This window comes from Talpa europaea (genome assembly GCF_964194135.1).
Source record: "Talpa europaea genome assembly, chromosome: 5".
NCBI classification, from domain to species: domain Eukaryota; kingdom Metazoa; phylum Chordata; class Mammalia; order Eulipotyphla; family Talpidae; genus Talpa; species Talpa europaea.
The window spans coordinates 19,855,830-19,873,679 of NC_140071.1; the positions used below are offsets into that span (position 1 = coordinate 19,855,830).

At 38.1% G+C, this 17,850-nt stretch overlaps 1 protein-coding gene across 2 annotated transcripts in view; it reads right to left on the reverse strand.

Annotated features, from left to right (window-relative positions):
- The window catches only part of FYB1 (FYN binding protein 1), a gene marked incomplete at its 3' end in the record, with an annotated part of 137,085 nt that overhangs the window by 36,951 nt on the left and 82,284 nt on the right, over positions 1-17,850 (reverse strand). For both annotated transcript variants that reach the window (XM_084233608.1, XM_084233609.1), the window contains one exon: positions 2,647-2,806. In XM_084233608.1, coding sequence (XP_084089734.1) covers positions 2,647-2,806 — 160 coding nt within the window. The remainder of the gene's footprint in view (positions 1-2,646; positions 2,807-17,850) is intronic.

Here is a 17,850-nt window from a genome sequence, read left to right on the forward strand (position 1 = left end):
TTCCATCACAGCCCATGAGCCCTACATAGTCTGACTCTTCTATGTCTCCTTCCCTTGCTCACTTGATTCCAGACATAACTCAGTCTTTGTAGTCCTTGAATACCTGAAACCTTTGCTCTGCCTGTTTTCCCTGCTTGGAATGGTCTTCACTCAAGTGTATCTTTCTGTGAAAGGAGATATCCCCACTTCTCCTTTAAAGTTGCAACATGCTGTCTCCAAGATCACCCTCCCTCTATACCACCCAACCCTGCTCTGCTTTATCCCATAGCACCAGATATTTCCTAACATACTATGTCCATCACCTTTTTATTATTTTCCTCCCTTGCGTCTCTTGCCCCTGTTTTATGGCGGCAAGGATCTTTGTCTTATTCACTGACAGTACCTGAACTCTTATTACGAAGGCACAAAAGAGGGTTTCAAAAAATAGCTATCAAGTGAATATAAAACAATATAAACCAGATCTTGCCCCAAGAAGTAAACAGCATGTGCAGCTGGCAGGAGTACCTGGGACAGGCCAATGCCCATGCTTTCAAGAGTGAAGGTAGCAGAAAAAAGTAAAGCATAAAACTAGCTATTTCTCATAATTTTACTTCAAAATTATCCCCAGATCTCCTCTCACATAAAATGTAAACTTTGAGCCTGAAAATCAAGAGCCATTTTGCTTTTACTTCCTCTTGTCATCTAACTTCCCTCCTTGGAGGAACGTTTCAAACCTAACTATTTCTTCATTTTGGAATTTACTTGAGGTCTGTAATGAGAACTTGAAAGTTTTGGTCTACACACCACATTTTCACTTTTTTTTTCCCCACATTTTCACTTTTGAAAATAAAATGGAAACAATAAAATGCCAAGGATGGATGATGCACAAAGAGGATGTGATATATATACACAGTGGGTTACTGCTCAGCTATACAGAAAAAAAGATGAAATCCTGCCATTTGTGACCACATAAAACAAGTCAGAAGCAGAAAGACAAATACTGGATGATTTCACTCCTACGTGGAATATAAAAAAACCAAAGCAAAGAAACAGAAAAACCAAACAATATTCTGGCTGCAGAACTGAGGTTACCAGCAGGGAAAAGTAGGAGCCAAAGGTGGAGGGGTCAAGCAGACTGTGGAGGAGGGTATTGGTACTTTGGTGTTGGATGTAGCGTGGTAATTTACATTTTAAGGGGTGTGAACCTGTATTTGTAAAATATATGCAGTGATGCAAAACAATATTACTACAATAAAAGAAAAGAGAGAGAGAGAAGGAAAGAAGGAAAGAAAATATCTAGTGGATTAAATTTATTAGAGGAGGAAAAATGTTAGGAAAAAACAAGATTAAATATATATGAATACAAAAGATCTACACAGAAATCCATTGTATTTAAGAACACATATTAGTAACATTCTGACTTGGTAGCTGGTTATCATAAGGTATTAATTAGAGTACTGGAATTAGCATTAATAAATTCAAATGTGTGAAAGGGTGTGTCATTAACATAAATGCATAAAGCAGGCCATATATATGAAAATAGCCACTAAGCTATAGCACCTTACAGTTACTGCCTTTAAAATGTCAAAGTGAAATTATAGGTTCAGGCCTATAATTGAAAGAAAACACAATAAACATAGGGCTGGCTACCATTGACAAATATGGTTACAACCCTGCTCAGAATTGTAATCATCACCAATTAACAAAAAACATTCAGTCAGAAATGGTTGTTAACAGAAACTGTTACACAGATTATGGAATGTTAAGGACATCAATTTGGGGAACTGAAGTAAAGAAAAAACAAACTGAAGCTAAATATTTAGAGCTATTATTTGTGGTAAAGGACAACCATGTAAGACAATTTTCTAGAAGAATAAGGGAGGATCTACTCTGACTTGCCACAAGGATCCACACTTGCCGTTATCTCAATATGTCTTTGTAAAACATTTCATTCTATTTCACTCTTCCACTTGTTTTTTTTTTTTTACTGAATCAGCTATTCTGGTAAATTACAAATAAAGAGTCCGTGCATAGCAACCTATATAGTCTGGTTATTTCTAAAAAAGCACTAATGAAGAAAATGTAAGAAAGAGTAGAATTGCATGAAAGTATCCTAGGTTTTTTAACACACAATCAAAAATTTAAAGGATGACAGAAGACCTGCATTGTCTCACATTTTTACTCTACATTCTTGTGTAATCTTGGAGTAGTTTCTATAAAGTTCCATGTCTTCCTCTGTGAAATGATGATAACACCATTCACTTGAAAAGAATGTAGGGATTATATATACAAAATACCATCATAGCTAATCAATAAAATATGGTGGTAGTGTTGATAATGGTGATGGTGGTGGTGGTGACAATGATAATATTGGTGATAATGGTGGTGATGGTGATGGTGGTAATGCTGCCTTCAGGAATGTTTCAGAACTTTTTAAAAGTCAGTAAAAGCTTTCTTTAAATGATCTCTTACAAGGAAGACAATTTAAGACTCAATAAAGAAAAGTTGCTCAGATTTTAAGGAGTATAGGGCATGAAAGTATCTGCTCATCAATCCTATTCCCTTGTCAATTGCCCACCTTTGTGACCCCAGCAGTTTACAGTGGAACATTTAGCATTCAGTCAAGCACAGAGAACACAAAGAAATGCCAAGATAAATTTTGCTTACTTCAGATCTAAGGGAGGCTTAATATTTCTGGGAGGTAGACTTGGGACTTGTGGTGATTGTGCTGGATGAGATGTTGGCAATGGCGGCTGGCTGGCTGGATGGGGTGGTGGTGGTGGTGGTAGGGAAGATGTTGCATATGATGTTGGGCCTTTGCTGATACCTAAGAAGCAAAGCAAAAATATCATGAATTAACATAAATATTCAAAACATAAGAATTGATTATTCCAAGTGTACAGAAATGAAAATCTTAAAAATGAAAATATAATAAATGCAACTGAAGTTGAATTAGTGCTTTATGCTAAGTATCATGGCATGTGATATTTTACAGACTCCATTTCTTCTCCCCTCCATCTTCAATGAGAAAAAATTGACTAATAAAATTATAGGAATTTTAAAGTATATAATATGGTCATTAAACATAAATATATATTAGGAAAGGCTACTCCCCATCAAGTCAACACATTCATAGACTGACATATTTACTTTTTTTTTTTTTTGGTGAGAACATTTAAGTTCTCTACACTTAACAAATATCAATTACATAATACAGAGATAGCAACTATACTGACTATGTGTTACATTAGGTAACTTGGACCTTATTTACCTTATAAGTCAAACTTTGTGACTTTTTATCACCTCTTCCTATTATCCCTACCCACAGCCCCAGTAACCACTTTTATGCTGTTGCTATGAGTTTATTTTAAAAAAGTGGTATTCCACATATAAGGGAATTTGTTTTTCTGTTTAGCTTATGTCACTTAACATAATGCCCTCTCAGTTTATCAGTGGTGTTGGAAAATACAGAATTTTCATTTTTTGTAAGGATGAATAATATTCTATTGCATATGTAGTCATATGTTGTTTAATAATATTTTGGCCAAAGATAGACTGTATATTCAATGGTGGTCCCTGTGGACTATAATAAAGAGCTTAGGTGGGTAGGTGTACATTTGCCATTACGTTTTGAGTCTCTGACAATATTATAGAAAAATTCTGCATTATTATCTTAGTTTCATTTTTATCAAAGTAATACAAGCTCAGGAATTAGCAAGATAGTGACAAAAAATCTAAAAATAGTAAAAATCAGTAGTCTTCTGCTCTCCCCATTGGAGGCAATCACTTCCAACATTTCTGATGTTTCTTTTGCATTTACTTCCAAATCTGTCCATCCATCCATCCATCCATCCATCCATCCACCCATCCCTCTCTCTCTCTCTCTTTATCTATCTATATATGTCTATGATTTTTATAAAGACTGACTTTCTATTTGGTAGATAAAGATTTTTGCTTTCTTTCCCTTATTTTTCCATTTAGCAAAAGCATAACTTTGCTTGTAAAACCTCTTTATTAAGGATCATATTCTTTGCCTCTCACTAAATATGATAATTGAGCTCTTTGGTTCCTGCCTCTACCTGTCTACACCAAACAAACAACATCAGCAGCAGCAGCTCCTTAAGTTCCTCAATTACATTAACCAATAAAACCTTTAAAAATCTTCAAAACCTTTAAAGGAAATATAGTACTTTACTGTAAATTTCCTTAGAGGATCAATGGTAGAGTTTTAAATGACATATTATACAAGAAGTTTCCTAATTTCTTGTAGATATTTCTGCTTCTTTCCAAAGTTCATTACTTACAGTAATTGCTAAAAATATCACCCTCTCTCTTCATGCATTCCCCTCACTATCACAGTCTTCTGGGAGATTTAAAAATTGCTCAGACTGCTCTCCTGTCTTGTGACATACCTTACTAGGTGTGGTTTCCACAGGAAGAGATTGTCTTCTTTTTTGGTAGCTATTTTTTTTCAGGGCTGAGGTAGGGAACATTCATTTCCATATAAATTTAATAAATAGAAATTTCTAATTGATTACATATATGGTAGAAATATATGTCCAGTTCATCAATCAATAATTTCTTTTACATATAATATCTATCATTAAAGTTATGTTTAGGAAGGCCTTCCCTAGTCTGAAATATAGAATTATTTATCTAATATTTCACCTACTTCTCATTGGCTTCATTTTCTACATTTAACTGTTAAAAACTCAGTCATCTATTTTGAAGTTAGATGTGAGATGGCAAAAATCATTTAACAATGTCCCACTATAGTTTTTTTCCTAATAACCTATTTACTGATTTGCTATATCTCTTTTAGAGTAGAATAAACATTTAAAACCCTAATGAATTTGATAGACAAAAATGACATCTTGTTATTTTAATTTATAAATAATATGGTTTGATAGATACTTAAGTGATTTGAAAGCTGTACACAAGAGGGTAAGCTACTGGAAGTAGATGTTAATAAACCATTGTCCAAATAGAAGGAAAAATACTTATTAACCATTTGTGATACCTTTTCATAGAAGGGATTTTGACAAGCAGGAGGAATACCATATGAGAGTGTTGTGAGGCTTGGGGGTGAATCATAGCCATGGTTTGGAGAATGAAGAATCCTTTGATTGGCAACACTGAAAATGGACTTTCCCTGAAACCCATGTGCTACCTTATCATCTTCATGGAGACTTGATGGAATTTTCTGACGTGGCATCTGTGCTGACCCTTGCTGTTCTGCTTGCCTGCCATCTAACCTCCTTTCCCTGGGCATAATACCGAAAGCCACCCAGAAAGAGGCCTGCTGGCTTTTCCACAGGACTTAGAAATCAAAGAGGGTCCTTCTGGAACTGCTGGGAGCCACCTCCCTCCTCCAGGGAAGGGCTTGCTCCAGAGAGCAGCTTAACCTGGGGAAAGCAGGCTGAGAGATAACAGAGGGACTCCTTAGATTTAAAAGAAAAAATACTTTTGGAAAATTGTCACAGATGATGTGAAAAGCTTAATGAAGTATTAAGTGCATTGTTTATGTGTCATGTTACTGATCAAGTTTGGGAGAGCATTCACTAAATTCTGCCTACATTACATTAATATTTAGCAGTGAATCATTCTGTTTTGTAAAACCTATGGTCACTTTCAAATACTACAAGGCATATAATTATATATACACAAGATAATTATAAGGAAAACCATCTTAGTTTTTCAGGGATAAAAACATATAGACTTGCAACATAATTGGCTCTGAAATCTTAATTTGGACTTTCTAAAGTATACTAAAATATAATTAGTAATATGGGAATTATCAAAAGCAAACATATAATCTATGATGATGGAAAGAAGGGAGTGGATATAGAATTAAATTAAGTAAAGAAGAAACAGAAACAGTACATTTATAGGAAATTTCTGAGATTAACGATAACATGAATTAATCACAAATTTTTACAAATTAATCACCGATTTTTTAAATGTTTAGAATCACCCTTTTGGATATATGCTATTATCTGGTTCCCATTCCCAAGTTCAGAGAGTTTGTAAACAATAGAAGTAGAGTTTAAACTCAGTCAGAATTTGACCTGCTGGGCTTCTGTTGACTATGCTCTTTCTGCTCTGTTTCATTACCTGTTCTCAAGGTAATGAAATGAACATATTGGTAAGTTCAAATAGACATTCACACACATTCCTAGATCTGCATATAAGTCCAGCCTTCTTAATTGATTAACTTTCTTCTTAGTATGCTTTTGTGCAACTGCTATTAATTTCATGCTGGGCAGAACTGCCTCTGGAGATTGTAATCTGCAAATAAATTCACATATATGTGCTTCAGAATGTGATTCTGGAAGTCAGCAGGCAGGAAAGTAAGCCCTGAGGAATTAGTGGAAAGTAGGCTCCCAAAGATGGAGGCCCAGAGAGGAAAAAATAGTCTCAAGAATGGGTGTTGAGGAATTTGAAATAAAGTCACAAAATGTTTTAGAATATATGAACTAAATTAGAGGGAAAGGACAAGTTTAGAGTTCAGTTGGCATCAAGAATTAGGGATGTTAAATTTGAGCACTAACAGTCCAAACTGATCTACCTACGGGTTTTATTCCTTTATTCCCTAAGACTCAGAGGGTATTGCCTAAATGGTCTGTGGTTTCAAAATATTGGAACTGAAAAGATGACTTAGAATTATTTCCTCAAAGAATGAACGACTTGTACAGAGATGTGGGTCCCCAGAGCAATGGACAGAGCTGGTGTCCTGGACATTGTAGGATGACTCAGTGGCTACGGGCTAATCAGTTGACTTTGGAACTTACTGCCCACACTCATCCAAAGTCAAATTCAGGACAATTCCTGCGTATTTTATCAGGAACTCCAGGTTTCTTGAAGCGGGTAGTAGACATTTTGCTAACAAGTCAAGTGGGAGGTCAACATATCTTTGCTATAACATTTGAACTTTCACAAGAGAAGTTAACAGTTTTGATAATAAAATTCCTCACCATAAAAAAAAAATGTGATTAATGGTAACAATTAAAGGGAACTGACTGTACTTGTTTTAGAAAACAATTCATACTGGTTACAAAAAAATGGAGAGGGTTAAGAGTGAAGGGGAGAGAAATGACAAATCCAGGAACATGAGAATAGCTCTTAAGAATCTGGCAAGTTAATGACCTCCTATTCTAACTTTTTCTCCTCTTTAATCTTGGAAGTTCAGAAGAGGTCTTGCTTCAGTCATGTGCCCCTGATCAGGCATGCCCGGATGGGTGGGACTCTGGGACCATTTTACCAGGAGGAAACGACTAGGAGGGGCCCTTTATGAGTCAGAGGCTGCCTGGGGTGATTTGACCCTGCCCTGAAGGTAGGTCTAGGTTTTCAAACACAGGCAACCTCAAGTGATTTAGATCTTTATGATCTAAAATTCTATAAGCAGTAAAACAGGATTGAGAGGAAGGAAAGAAGGGTTGGGGAGGAAAGTGGATGATTAGAGAAGACACAATGAATTAAGATAGCATTGTAATTATACAGAGTGGAATTTGTACTATTTCATGGCTTTGCACCTCACAAAATACTGGTTCCAGATATCGTCATAATACTGGAGTAACACAAAATCTACAAAAACTCAGGAAATCTAATCTCATAAATTCTGACACTTGTGACTTTTGACTAAGAATGCACCAATAGACTTCATGTCCCAAGAGGTCTAAGGAGCATCTCAAATTATGGTTCTCAATTTTCTTTTTAATCTGATCTCTTTATAAAGCCGAAGACTATATCATCTTGCCCCCAATTGCAACCAACTCTGACCCTGGACTAGGCATTTCTAAATTCTGTTTTTGTTGGGATGTTTTCTAACTGGGCCAGGCATTAAAAATCTTTAACTTTACTAAAAATCAAAATCAACAAGCAACTATAAACCAGAGACACACTGGCGGCGGGGTGGGGGGGGGGGAGGAGGGATTAGGGCCAAAATAAGGGGGGTAGGAATTGTATGGGGACTATAACCAAGATGAAAATGCATACGTTGTGCAAAAATGAAAAACAATGTAAAAAATATATAAAATAAAAAAAGATAAAAATAAAAATAAAACAGGGGGCCTCCCTGGTGGTGGCGCAGGTGGTTGAGCACAGCACTGTGAAGCTGTCCACAGCCTCTGCAGCGCTTGTTCGATCCCGGCCAGCCAGCAAGAATCCCACATGGCACAGCAGACCTCTCCTTTCTCGCCCGCTGCTCCCCGCAGCAGTGTGCCTGTTCTGTTCCCCGCTCTGTCTCTGGTGAATCCTCTCACCCTCCCATGCATCTGCCCTGTACCCCAGTTCTTGTATAAATAAATAAATCTTTAAAAATAAATAAATAAATAAATAAAACTGAAAAAAAAAAAAAACTGACTTTACTACAACTTCCATCACCAAAAAACTCTTTGTCTTTGGCAAATTAGTTACCTCTGCACAATTTCACTTATCTATCTGCTAAATGGGAGTAGAACCATTCCAATGGTTTAAGGATTAAATGAGTTGGTATGTGTGAAAACATCTTGAAAAATTCAAAGCATTGTATAAATGTAAAATATGACCACACATGATAGGGGGTACTGCAAATTAAACCATTATTAAGTCCTGACTTAAAAACTTCAAATCATTTACCTAAGTTCATCATATCTTTATATGGGAATTATTAAGTACCTGCCCCAGGATTTAACCATTGAACTGACAGCTTGGAATGTAGGCTTATTTTTTCTGGATCTGAGTAGACACACAGTTATTGTCTATCTAAGCAGGAAGAAAAACTCTAGTGACTATATGACATTTCCAGAGTCTGGTCAACTCTGCCCCAAGTAATTTGTAAAATAATCAAGGTGCACACATAATGGAATTCCTTAAAGTTCCAAGCCCACACACATTCATTTCCTTTCAACAAAGCATAGGCTTTTTCAGGACAGAGTCTCACTGATATTTTATCACATTAACTTTGATTGTTATTTCAAATCTCCCTAGACTTTCAGGCCCTAGCCTTATTCACCACTGATGACTTTACCTTTTATTTTACTTTAGACTTTACCTTTTATTTTAAGAACATGGAGAGCGCTCGTCTGACCATCCCCACTTACCCTTCATTCTAAGTTAAAATCCTCTATCTTGCTCTCCCTCATTTCCTTTGCCCCTGAATTTCTGGGAAAATGTCATTCTTCCTTACCAACACTAACTGGCTTTCTGGGTTCTTATCAGTGCCCATTTTCTTATAGACCATTTTCTTTTCTTTTTTTTTTTTTAAGATTTATTTATTTATTTATTTATTTATTTATTTATTTATTTATTTATTTATACAAGCACTGGATACAGTCAGAAGCGCGGGAGGGTGAGAGAATTCACCAGAGCCAGAGCGGGGAGCAGAGCAGGCAGAAGGACCGAAGTGCACTGCTGAGGGGAGCAGCGGGCGGCAGGAGAGGTCTGCGCGCCATGTGGGACCCTTCTCCAGTGGCCGGGGAGCAGCCGGGGATTGAACCAGCGCTGCAGAGGCTGAGGGCAGCTTCACAATCCAGCGCTCAACCGCTGCGCCACCGGGGAGGCCCAGACTATTTTCTGAACTGCTTCCCTTTGCAGTAAACAAGAAATACTAAGCACTTACTACGTGCTTTCAACTATGTGTTTCATCCATTAAGATGCCCTTTCTATCTGAAATGTGGTCTGATCTCTATTCTGAGGCATCTCAACAAAATCCTTTTTTTTTTAAAGATTTGTTTATTTTTATGTAAGAACCGGGGTACAGACCAGATGCATGGGAGGGTGAGAGGGTGAGACAGAGCTCGGAACAGAACAGGCAGCCTGAAGAAACACACTGCTGAGGGGAGCAGCAGGTGAGACAAGAGAGTTCTGATGTACCATGTGGGATTCTTGCTGGCTGGCCAAGATTGAACCCACGCTGCAGAGGCTGCAGACAGCTTCACAGTGCAGCACTCAACCGCCTGTGCCACCAGAGAGGCCCTCAACAAAATCCTTTTTCATCCTTGTTTCATCATTTATTAGTTAACGTTTCACCTTCCTTGCACAACCAGTTTCTTGGAACAAGTGTCTGTATTTGTCACATCTGTATCTTTATTGTGCTTGAATAAAAGACTTCTGGGAAAGAGGCTGGGGTTTGAATTCAGACTCCACTACTCTTACATTAGCTTTCAGTTGTGTGTTACTCAGTTTGGAGCCTGGAGTAAATTGATTGACTTTTCCAGGTCTTATCTCTCACCCATGAGATGATCATAGACACCTGCCTTGCAGAAGCACCTGACACATCGTGGTATGTAATGAATATTCCTCTTCTTCTAAGCTATTACTTGGTCTGGCGGCATCGTGGATACACTGCAGTCTACCCATCTCAACTAAAAAAAATAGAAAACAACAACCAAACCTCTCCACAGAAATAAAAAAAAAAATAAGCTACAACCCCCAATCTTTCTCCCAAATCAAGTATGCCTAATTCTGGATCTGTTAGGAAATCTTAGAATGGGCTAAGAATGAGGAAATTTAACTTTAAATCCTTAAAACCTTCCTCTTAGGTACCAACGCAAACATCATTATTGCTTTCCTGATTCCTATACCACAGAAACATCTGTCAACCTGGGAAGCTGAGTGGTTTCTAGGAAGCCATTGTACTGGAGTCACTCAGACCCGGGTAGGATTACAGTCCAACTAGTACCAATTGTTGAACACTGGGTCACATATTTTTCTTCTCTGGGTTTTAATTTTCCCTCCTGTGAATATGACATTCAGTAATCCTAAATTGTGGGTTCCTAAATTGCAGGATGACTATGAGAATTAGAAACAGTGCATGTTCCTGCCCAGGACACGTAGGTGTTCTACTCTTCAGTGATCCCACCACCTGTTGGGTTCTTTATGGGACAGGATCTTATGAAACTCCTACAGGCATATGTATTTCCATTTGTGCAGAGACTGGGATACTCACACTCTAGAAACTTAAACGTTTTCTAAACTACCACTATACCTGAAGCCACATTGAGTGGCCACACTTCTGACCAGAAGCAACCAAGCTTCTGGAAAGCCCCCTACCCTTGCAGTGTGGTGGGTGTGGTGTACTACCTTCCTCAGTGTTGACACCCCAGCAGCCAAAAGTAGCTGAGAACACCCCCTCAGTAGTGCAATCAGCAATCACGTGTGGTATTTCACACAATTTTATTTTCCTTAAAATTCCCATAACTTAATTTTACGTGCCAGGTAACTGCATGGTTAACCTTTAGGTGGCTTCTTATTTTTTGATATTTTTTATGTATATTAGATATATTTACAATTATAATTGTAATAGATAATACATAGTGCAATTATAAAATTATTCTTGTACTGATATCTTTGACCACAAGTATAAATATATCTGTAAATTCAGTTCCTAGAAAGTGGAATTGGTAGCCTGGAAGAACCAAACATTAAAGCATTTTGTAAATATAGCCATTTAGTGAGATTTGAACAATTTATATAACTCTGGCACATGAAGTTAGTAACTTTTACCATAACCTCGCTAATGTCATAAATTTACACTGTTTGAGTCTTTATTCTGGTAGGTAAAAATTATAAGACATATTTAAGTTGTATTTCTCTGTTTATAAGTGAAACTGATGGCCTTTTCATATGTTTATGAGACACTTACTCTGTCTATGTGTGCCCCTTATACAGAATGTTAGAGGCACAGCATCCTATTTAGTTAAGTAGTTGGAAAAAAATTCTCTCTTTTATGAGCTAATATACAATATCATATAGCTATAGATATATATAGATAGATAGATAGCAACTTTTATGTCAAAATAACTTAAAATTTCTCAGAATAGCCTCAGCAGCCTTTAAAGGTAAGGACTTGAAACTTCTGAGTCACAGGCTTCTAAAATCTAGTTTTACGGAATTTTTCCTTGCCCTAATTCAAAGTCATCTGTTCTTACCTTCAAAGGATTTATAAACACGGACTGGATGGGAAATTTTGAAAACCAAATTAGTTGAAAACAAAGCATTGTAACTATATTAGTAAGAGAGCGTTTGCTTTGAAAACAGGCGGTTGGTATGTTGGCTAGCTTAGAATAGTCCATCAAAATGGAAAGAAAAGTAATATTGAAACATTTGTGTTTGCATAAGTAATCAAAGCAGAAATTAGAATGAGGGTGAAGTAGAGACCAAAATAAATATGATGATCAATTAGAGGAAACTAAGTAAAGAAAGGCTTGGATCACTCTTAAACCCCTTTGTTTCAGACCTAATTTCAATATTCACTATCTCAATATTTTTTTAATTCTTAAAAATACACTCCCCAATAACTTTGATAGTTAATCATCTGTCATCTATAAAATTATTCACATAATCAGGGGCCTCCCTGGTGGCGCAAGGGGTTAAGCACAGCACTGTGAAGCTATCTGCAGCCTCCGCAACACCAGTTCGATCCCTTGTCAGGGCAGTGACCCACATGGCCCAACAGACCTCTCCTGTCTTGCCCGCTGCTCCCCTCAGCAGTGTATTTCAGTCAGCCTGCCTGTTCTGTTCCCGGCTCTGTCTCTGGTGGATTCTTTCACCCCCTGCATCTCTGGCCTGTACCCCAGCTCTTGCATGCATAAAAAAATACATCTTAAAAAAATTCACATAATCAGGGATCCCCGGTGGCACAGGGGTTGAGCACTGGGTTGCGAAGCTGCCCGCAGCCTCTGCAACGCCGGATGAATCCCCAGCTGCTCCCTGGCCACTGGAGGAGGGTCCCATATGGCGCGCAGACCTCTCCTGCTGCCCACTGCTCCCCTCAGCGGTGTGTTTCGGTCTTTCTGCCTGCTCTGCTCCCCGATCTGGCTCTGGTGAATTCTCTCACCCTCCCGCGCTTCTGACTGTACCCAGTGCTTGCATAAATAAATAAAGAAATAAATAAATCTTTAAAAAAATATTTAAAAAAAATTCACATAATCACAAGTAATCATAAAATATAAATTATATTTATAAGTGATTTTACTGTTTATATTCATGAAATAATATGAAATTGAATTTAGGCAATAATTTGACAGAAGATTGCTGACTATTGAGTCTTCCTTCTTCAGAACATTAAATATTATTTTGAAAGAAAACAGTCAGTATATAAGAAAAGGTTTTTTTAATCAGATGCTCAGAGCTTACAAAGCACCTCTTTCCTGCTATAAGAATGTAGTTGAGCTGAAGAAATAAATGAATTTCTTTTCTTCAAATGCTAAAAGTGGTTTTAAAAGTGTGCTAATCACTTACAAAGGAGTACCAGAACCCAAATTTTAGAAACATTTTCGTGTGACCTAATATATACGTGAAGAGAGAATGTTTTGGGTAAATCAATACTTCTAAAATAAAATCAAAATAATCCAGAAACAATATCTACAAGCAGAGATGAATTACATACTGATGGTACAGAGAGGATATTGTGACTTCAGAATACCAGCAAATGGAGGCACAACGAAACCAGAGCCCCCACACTCAGCCAGGGAACCCGGCAAACACACAGTTGTAGCTGGGCTGGCGTGAAATGTGGCTGAGCAGGAGGCAGGAGCCCTGTTTCATTGTAGTGTAAATATTTGAAGAGTAAGTCTAGATTTTTCTGCTAAATGTTCCAACTTTTAAATGTTGGCAACTTAAAAAAGAAAATGAATCAATCCAGCAAACACCCCCTCCCCCATTTTGCACATCAAACAGAACACATTTGTGGGCTCTCTTGGCTTGTGGGCTCTATAAGTTTGCAATAAACATTTTTTTTTCAGCTAAGAAAGAGTGTCATGAAGACAAAGTTTACTAAGGGAAATTGCTTCATCATCAGTTCATCTAAAAAGTCAGATTTTTGTCCCTGATAAAATGATGAGGTTGGGCCTCCCTGATGATGTAAGGGGTTAAGTCTCAGCACTATGAAGATATACGCAGCCACTGGAGCATGAGTTGGATTCCCAGCCACAGAGTTACCCACATGGTGCGGCAGACCTCTCCTGTCCATCCGCTTCTCCCCTCAGCAGTGGATTTCAGTCCATCTGCCTGTTCTGCTCCCAGCTCTGTCTCTGGTGAATCCTTTCACCCCTGTACTTCTGGCCTACACCCCAGATCTTGGATGCATAAATAAGTAAAATAAATCTTAAAAAAAAAACCCAAAACAATGATGTTCTGAAAGGAGTAAATTAGATCATCAGATCAGCAGACAATGCTTAAGAGTTGAGGAAAGAGGACTGGAAATGCCAACAGAGAAGGCAGAGTGTACCCACAGTGCCTGCCAGAGCCACTTCATCATGTAGACACATTCAGGGCTGTTTCTCCATATCTCTACCACTGGACATTTAAAAAACAATCTTTAGGGCCTCCCCGGTGGCGCAGCGGTTGAGCGCTGGGTTGCGAAACTGCGCACGGCCTCTGCGGCGCCGGTTCGATCCCCGGCTGCTCCCCGGCCACCAGAGGAGGGTCCCACATGGCGCGCAGACCTCTCCTGCCGCCCGCTGCTCCCCTCAGCAGTGTACTTCGGTCCTTCTGCCTGCTCTGCTCCCCGCTCTGGCTCTGGTGAATTCTCTCACCCTCCCGCGCTTCTGACTGTACCCAGTGCATGTATAAACAAAACAAACAAACAAACCAGCAAACAAATAAATAAAGCATGCCTCTATAAAAAAAAAAAAAAATTAAAAAAAAAAACAATCTTTAATTTTGCCAACAAATGCACTTAATCTTTTTGATTCTCAGCTTAATCTGCAAAATGATAAACATCCTAATTCACAATGTCATGATAATTAGGTTAGTGAACATAAGTGCTTCTCACCAGTGCCTAGCTCACAGCAGACACTCCCTACACACTCATTTATTTCCTCTATGACAGATTCCTTAGCGAAGAGAAACTTGGTCAGTTTAGTGGATCTGTCTAATCTTCACATGGTGCTAGTAATTGTAACTGGTCGGATGCCTTTCACCATCTAGAAAATCTATTTTTAAGTGCATCTTCATATTCTATTTTTAAAATTAATTTAAATGCTCTAATTAGAAATACATATATAGTATTTAGCATTACTATAATATTATATTCTATAACTCAATTTCTCACTACATTTACATTCTCAATTACTCTGAAGCCTGTTTTCAAAGTTCATTGTGATATTGTTTCACCTTTACTTGTTCTTTCTTATTAGTTGTAGGCAAATAAAAGTGTGCTTTATTGAGGGTTAATGTAAATGTATGCTTACATTAATGTTTTTTAGAGATCACTGAAGTGAAAACATAATTAAAAATTTTGTATAGGAAATTTAAGAATCTCTGAGTCTGTCCAAAGATGTTAGACTGAAATACAGAGCCTTAATGCTCCACAACTCAGTCAGATTACCAATGGAACTTAAAGATTTCCCCACTTTGTTTATCTTTTTGTATGCTTGGTTAATGATACTAACCAGTCAAGCGATATCAAGTTTGACAGTTCCTAGGACTAATTCATAAATTCTACAACTATATTAAACAAATTAAATTAAAAGTATATAGCCACAGGGCCTCCCCGGTGGCGCAGCGGTTGAGCGCTGGGTTGCGAAGCTGCCCGCGGCCTCTGCGGCGCCGGTTCGATCCCCGGCTGCTCCCCGGCCACCAGAGGAGGGTCCCACATGGCGTGCAGACCTCTCCTGCCGCCCGCTGCTCCCCTCAGCAGTGTATTTCGGTCCTTCTGCCTGCTCTGCTCCCCGCTCTGGCTCTGGTGAATTCTCTCACCCTCCCGCGCTTCTGACTGTACCCAGTGCATGTATAAACAAAACAAACAAACAAACAAACAAATAAATAAAACATGCCTCTATAAAAAAAAAAGAAGTATATAGCCACACTTATACTATACCTAATCTTGTACCAGATCTAAATGTAACAGTAAATTGATAAAATTAATATATAATAAATGTTTAACAACCACTCGTGGTAATTCCTGTTTTGTATTTCTTACTCCCTTTATTCAATACATGAGCAATTTTGATCAATACTACTTCTGAAATATATTCCAAATTCATATACTTCTCTTCCTTCCACTGCATCACCCTGGTCCAAGTCACATCATTTCTCACTTGAAAGTTTTCCAACAAGTCTTTCAACTTCATTTTCATTTACCTATATGCTCCAAAACACAAGTCAATAATGTCACAGTACTCCTAAAATGTAAATCAGACCATACTAATTTTTATGATGGCTCATTTATTACAAATAACTCCACCTCTTACAAATTACAAACTATGACCTAGTACCTATAGGATTTGTTCAGCCCCTACTATTCTAGTTTAACGCAGAACCACTTCTCCCTTTACTCGCGATATCCTAGCCAACTCTGGGTCTGCTTCCTTTTTTTTTTTTTTTTAAAGATTTATTTATTTATGCATACAAGAACTAGGGTGAGGCCAGAGATGTGGGGGGAGAGAGGATACATCAGAGACAGAGTGGGGAACAGAACAGGCAGACTGAACTACACTGCTGAGGGGAGCAGCGGGTGAGTCAGGAGAGGTCTGCTGTATCATGTGGGTCAGCTCCCTGGCTGGGGATCAAACACGTGCTGCAGTGGCTGCGAATAGCTTCATAGTGCTGTGTCTTAACCCATTGTGCCACCAAGAAGGCACCAAGTCTGCTTTCTTTATCTTCATCAACCTGGCTTTTGCCTGAGGAATGCGCATAGCTGCTCTCAGCTCATAAATTACTCTCTCATATCACCGTGCAGTTGAATCTTTCCCCATTCATGTCTCTGCTTAAATATAATTTTCTCAGAAAGGTGTTCACTGATGTTCTCATCTAAAATAGCTCCAGCTTGCCTCCCACCTTCTCAGTAACTGTTTCATCATTCTATTTTTATTTTATTCACAGTACTCAGCATTCTCTGCATTTGTTTATTCAGAGACTTGTGTCTTACATGCATCTGCAAAAAGGATGTAAGCTTTATGAAAGCAAAACCCATATTTATCATTCTTATTGCTGTTTTACCAGACAAAAACAGACAGTTGGCATTCAGTAAATATTTGTTGAATAGATGTATCAACAAATAAATTATCCTCTGCTGGAAAAGAAATGTTAAGCCCTCTCAAATTTTAACACTCTTAGAACAAAAGCAAAGATTGAATACACTAAAGAATTTATAATTTTTAGTACATAGTGGAAATGAGTGTCATAGGTCACTGAACATAATGACAATCAAATATAAGCAGAAGTCATATAATTCACAGAAACAATAATATTTAATATTAGTCTTTGAATTCAAATAAGAAGTTATCTAATTGTGAAATTTACTGAGTATGAATTTAAATTTTGAATCAGAGACTTGGCTGAGAAATAGAAAATCCTTGGCAATAATAGAACAGGGCAAGTCAGGAGTTAGGATTCTGAATAGATTAAGAATTGGACTGATCAAAGTTTATCCAGAAAGGTCAACCAGGAAGGAGAGTCTAACTTAGCCAGCCAATGTATAGTATTAAGACCACCTACTCTGAAGTCAGCCAGACTTAAAGTCAAATCCCCTTGACCTTGTAGATAACTACTACTCCCTGTCCATCAACAGATCATCATTACTTGGTTGCAATATGCCTGCACATATCAAATTGTTAATCATTATTATATCATTTGTGCACAGTAAAGCAAGTTAGTGCTGGAGGCCTACTAACAAACTACTAACACAATGGTAATAGATTCAGATAATATGACTTTCTAAATGCAGCTTTTGCACCATGAAAGGTTGTGATACGGGCCTCCCTGGTGGCCAAGGGGTTAAGCATAGCACTGTGAAGCTGTCTGCAGCCTCTGCAGCACTGATCCTGGCAACCAGGGAGCTACCCACATGGCGCAGCAGACCTCTCCTGTCTCTCCCGGTGCTCCCCTCAGCAGTGTATTTCAGTCAGTCTGTCTTTCTGCTTCCCACTCTGCCTCTGGTGAATCCTC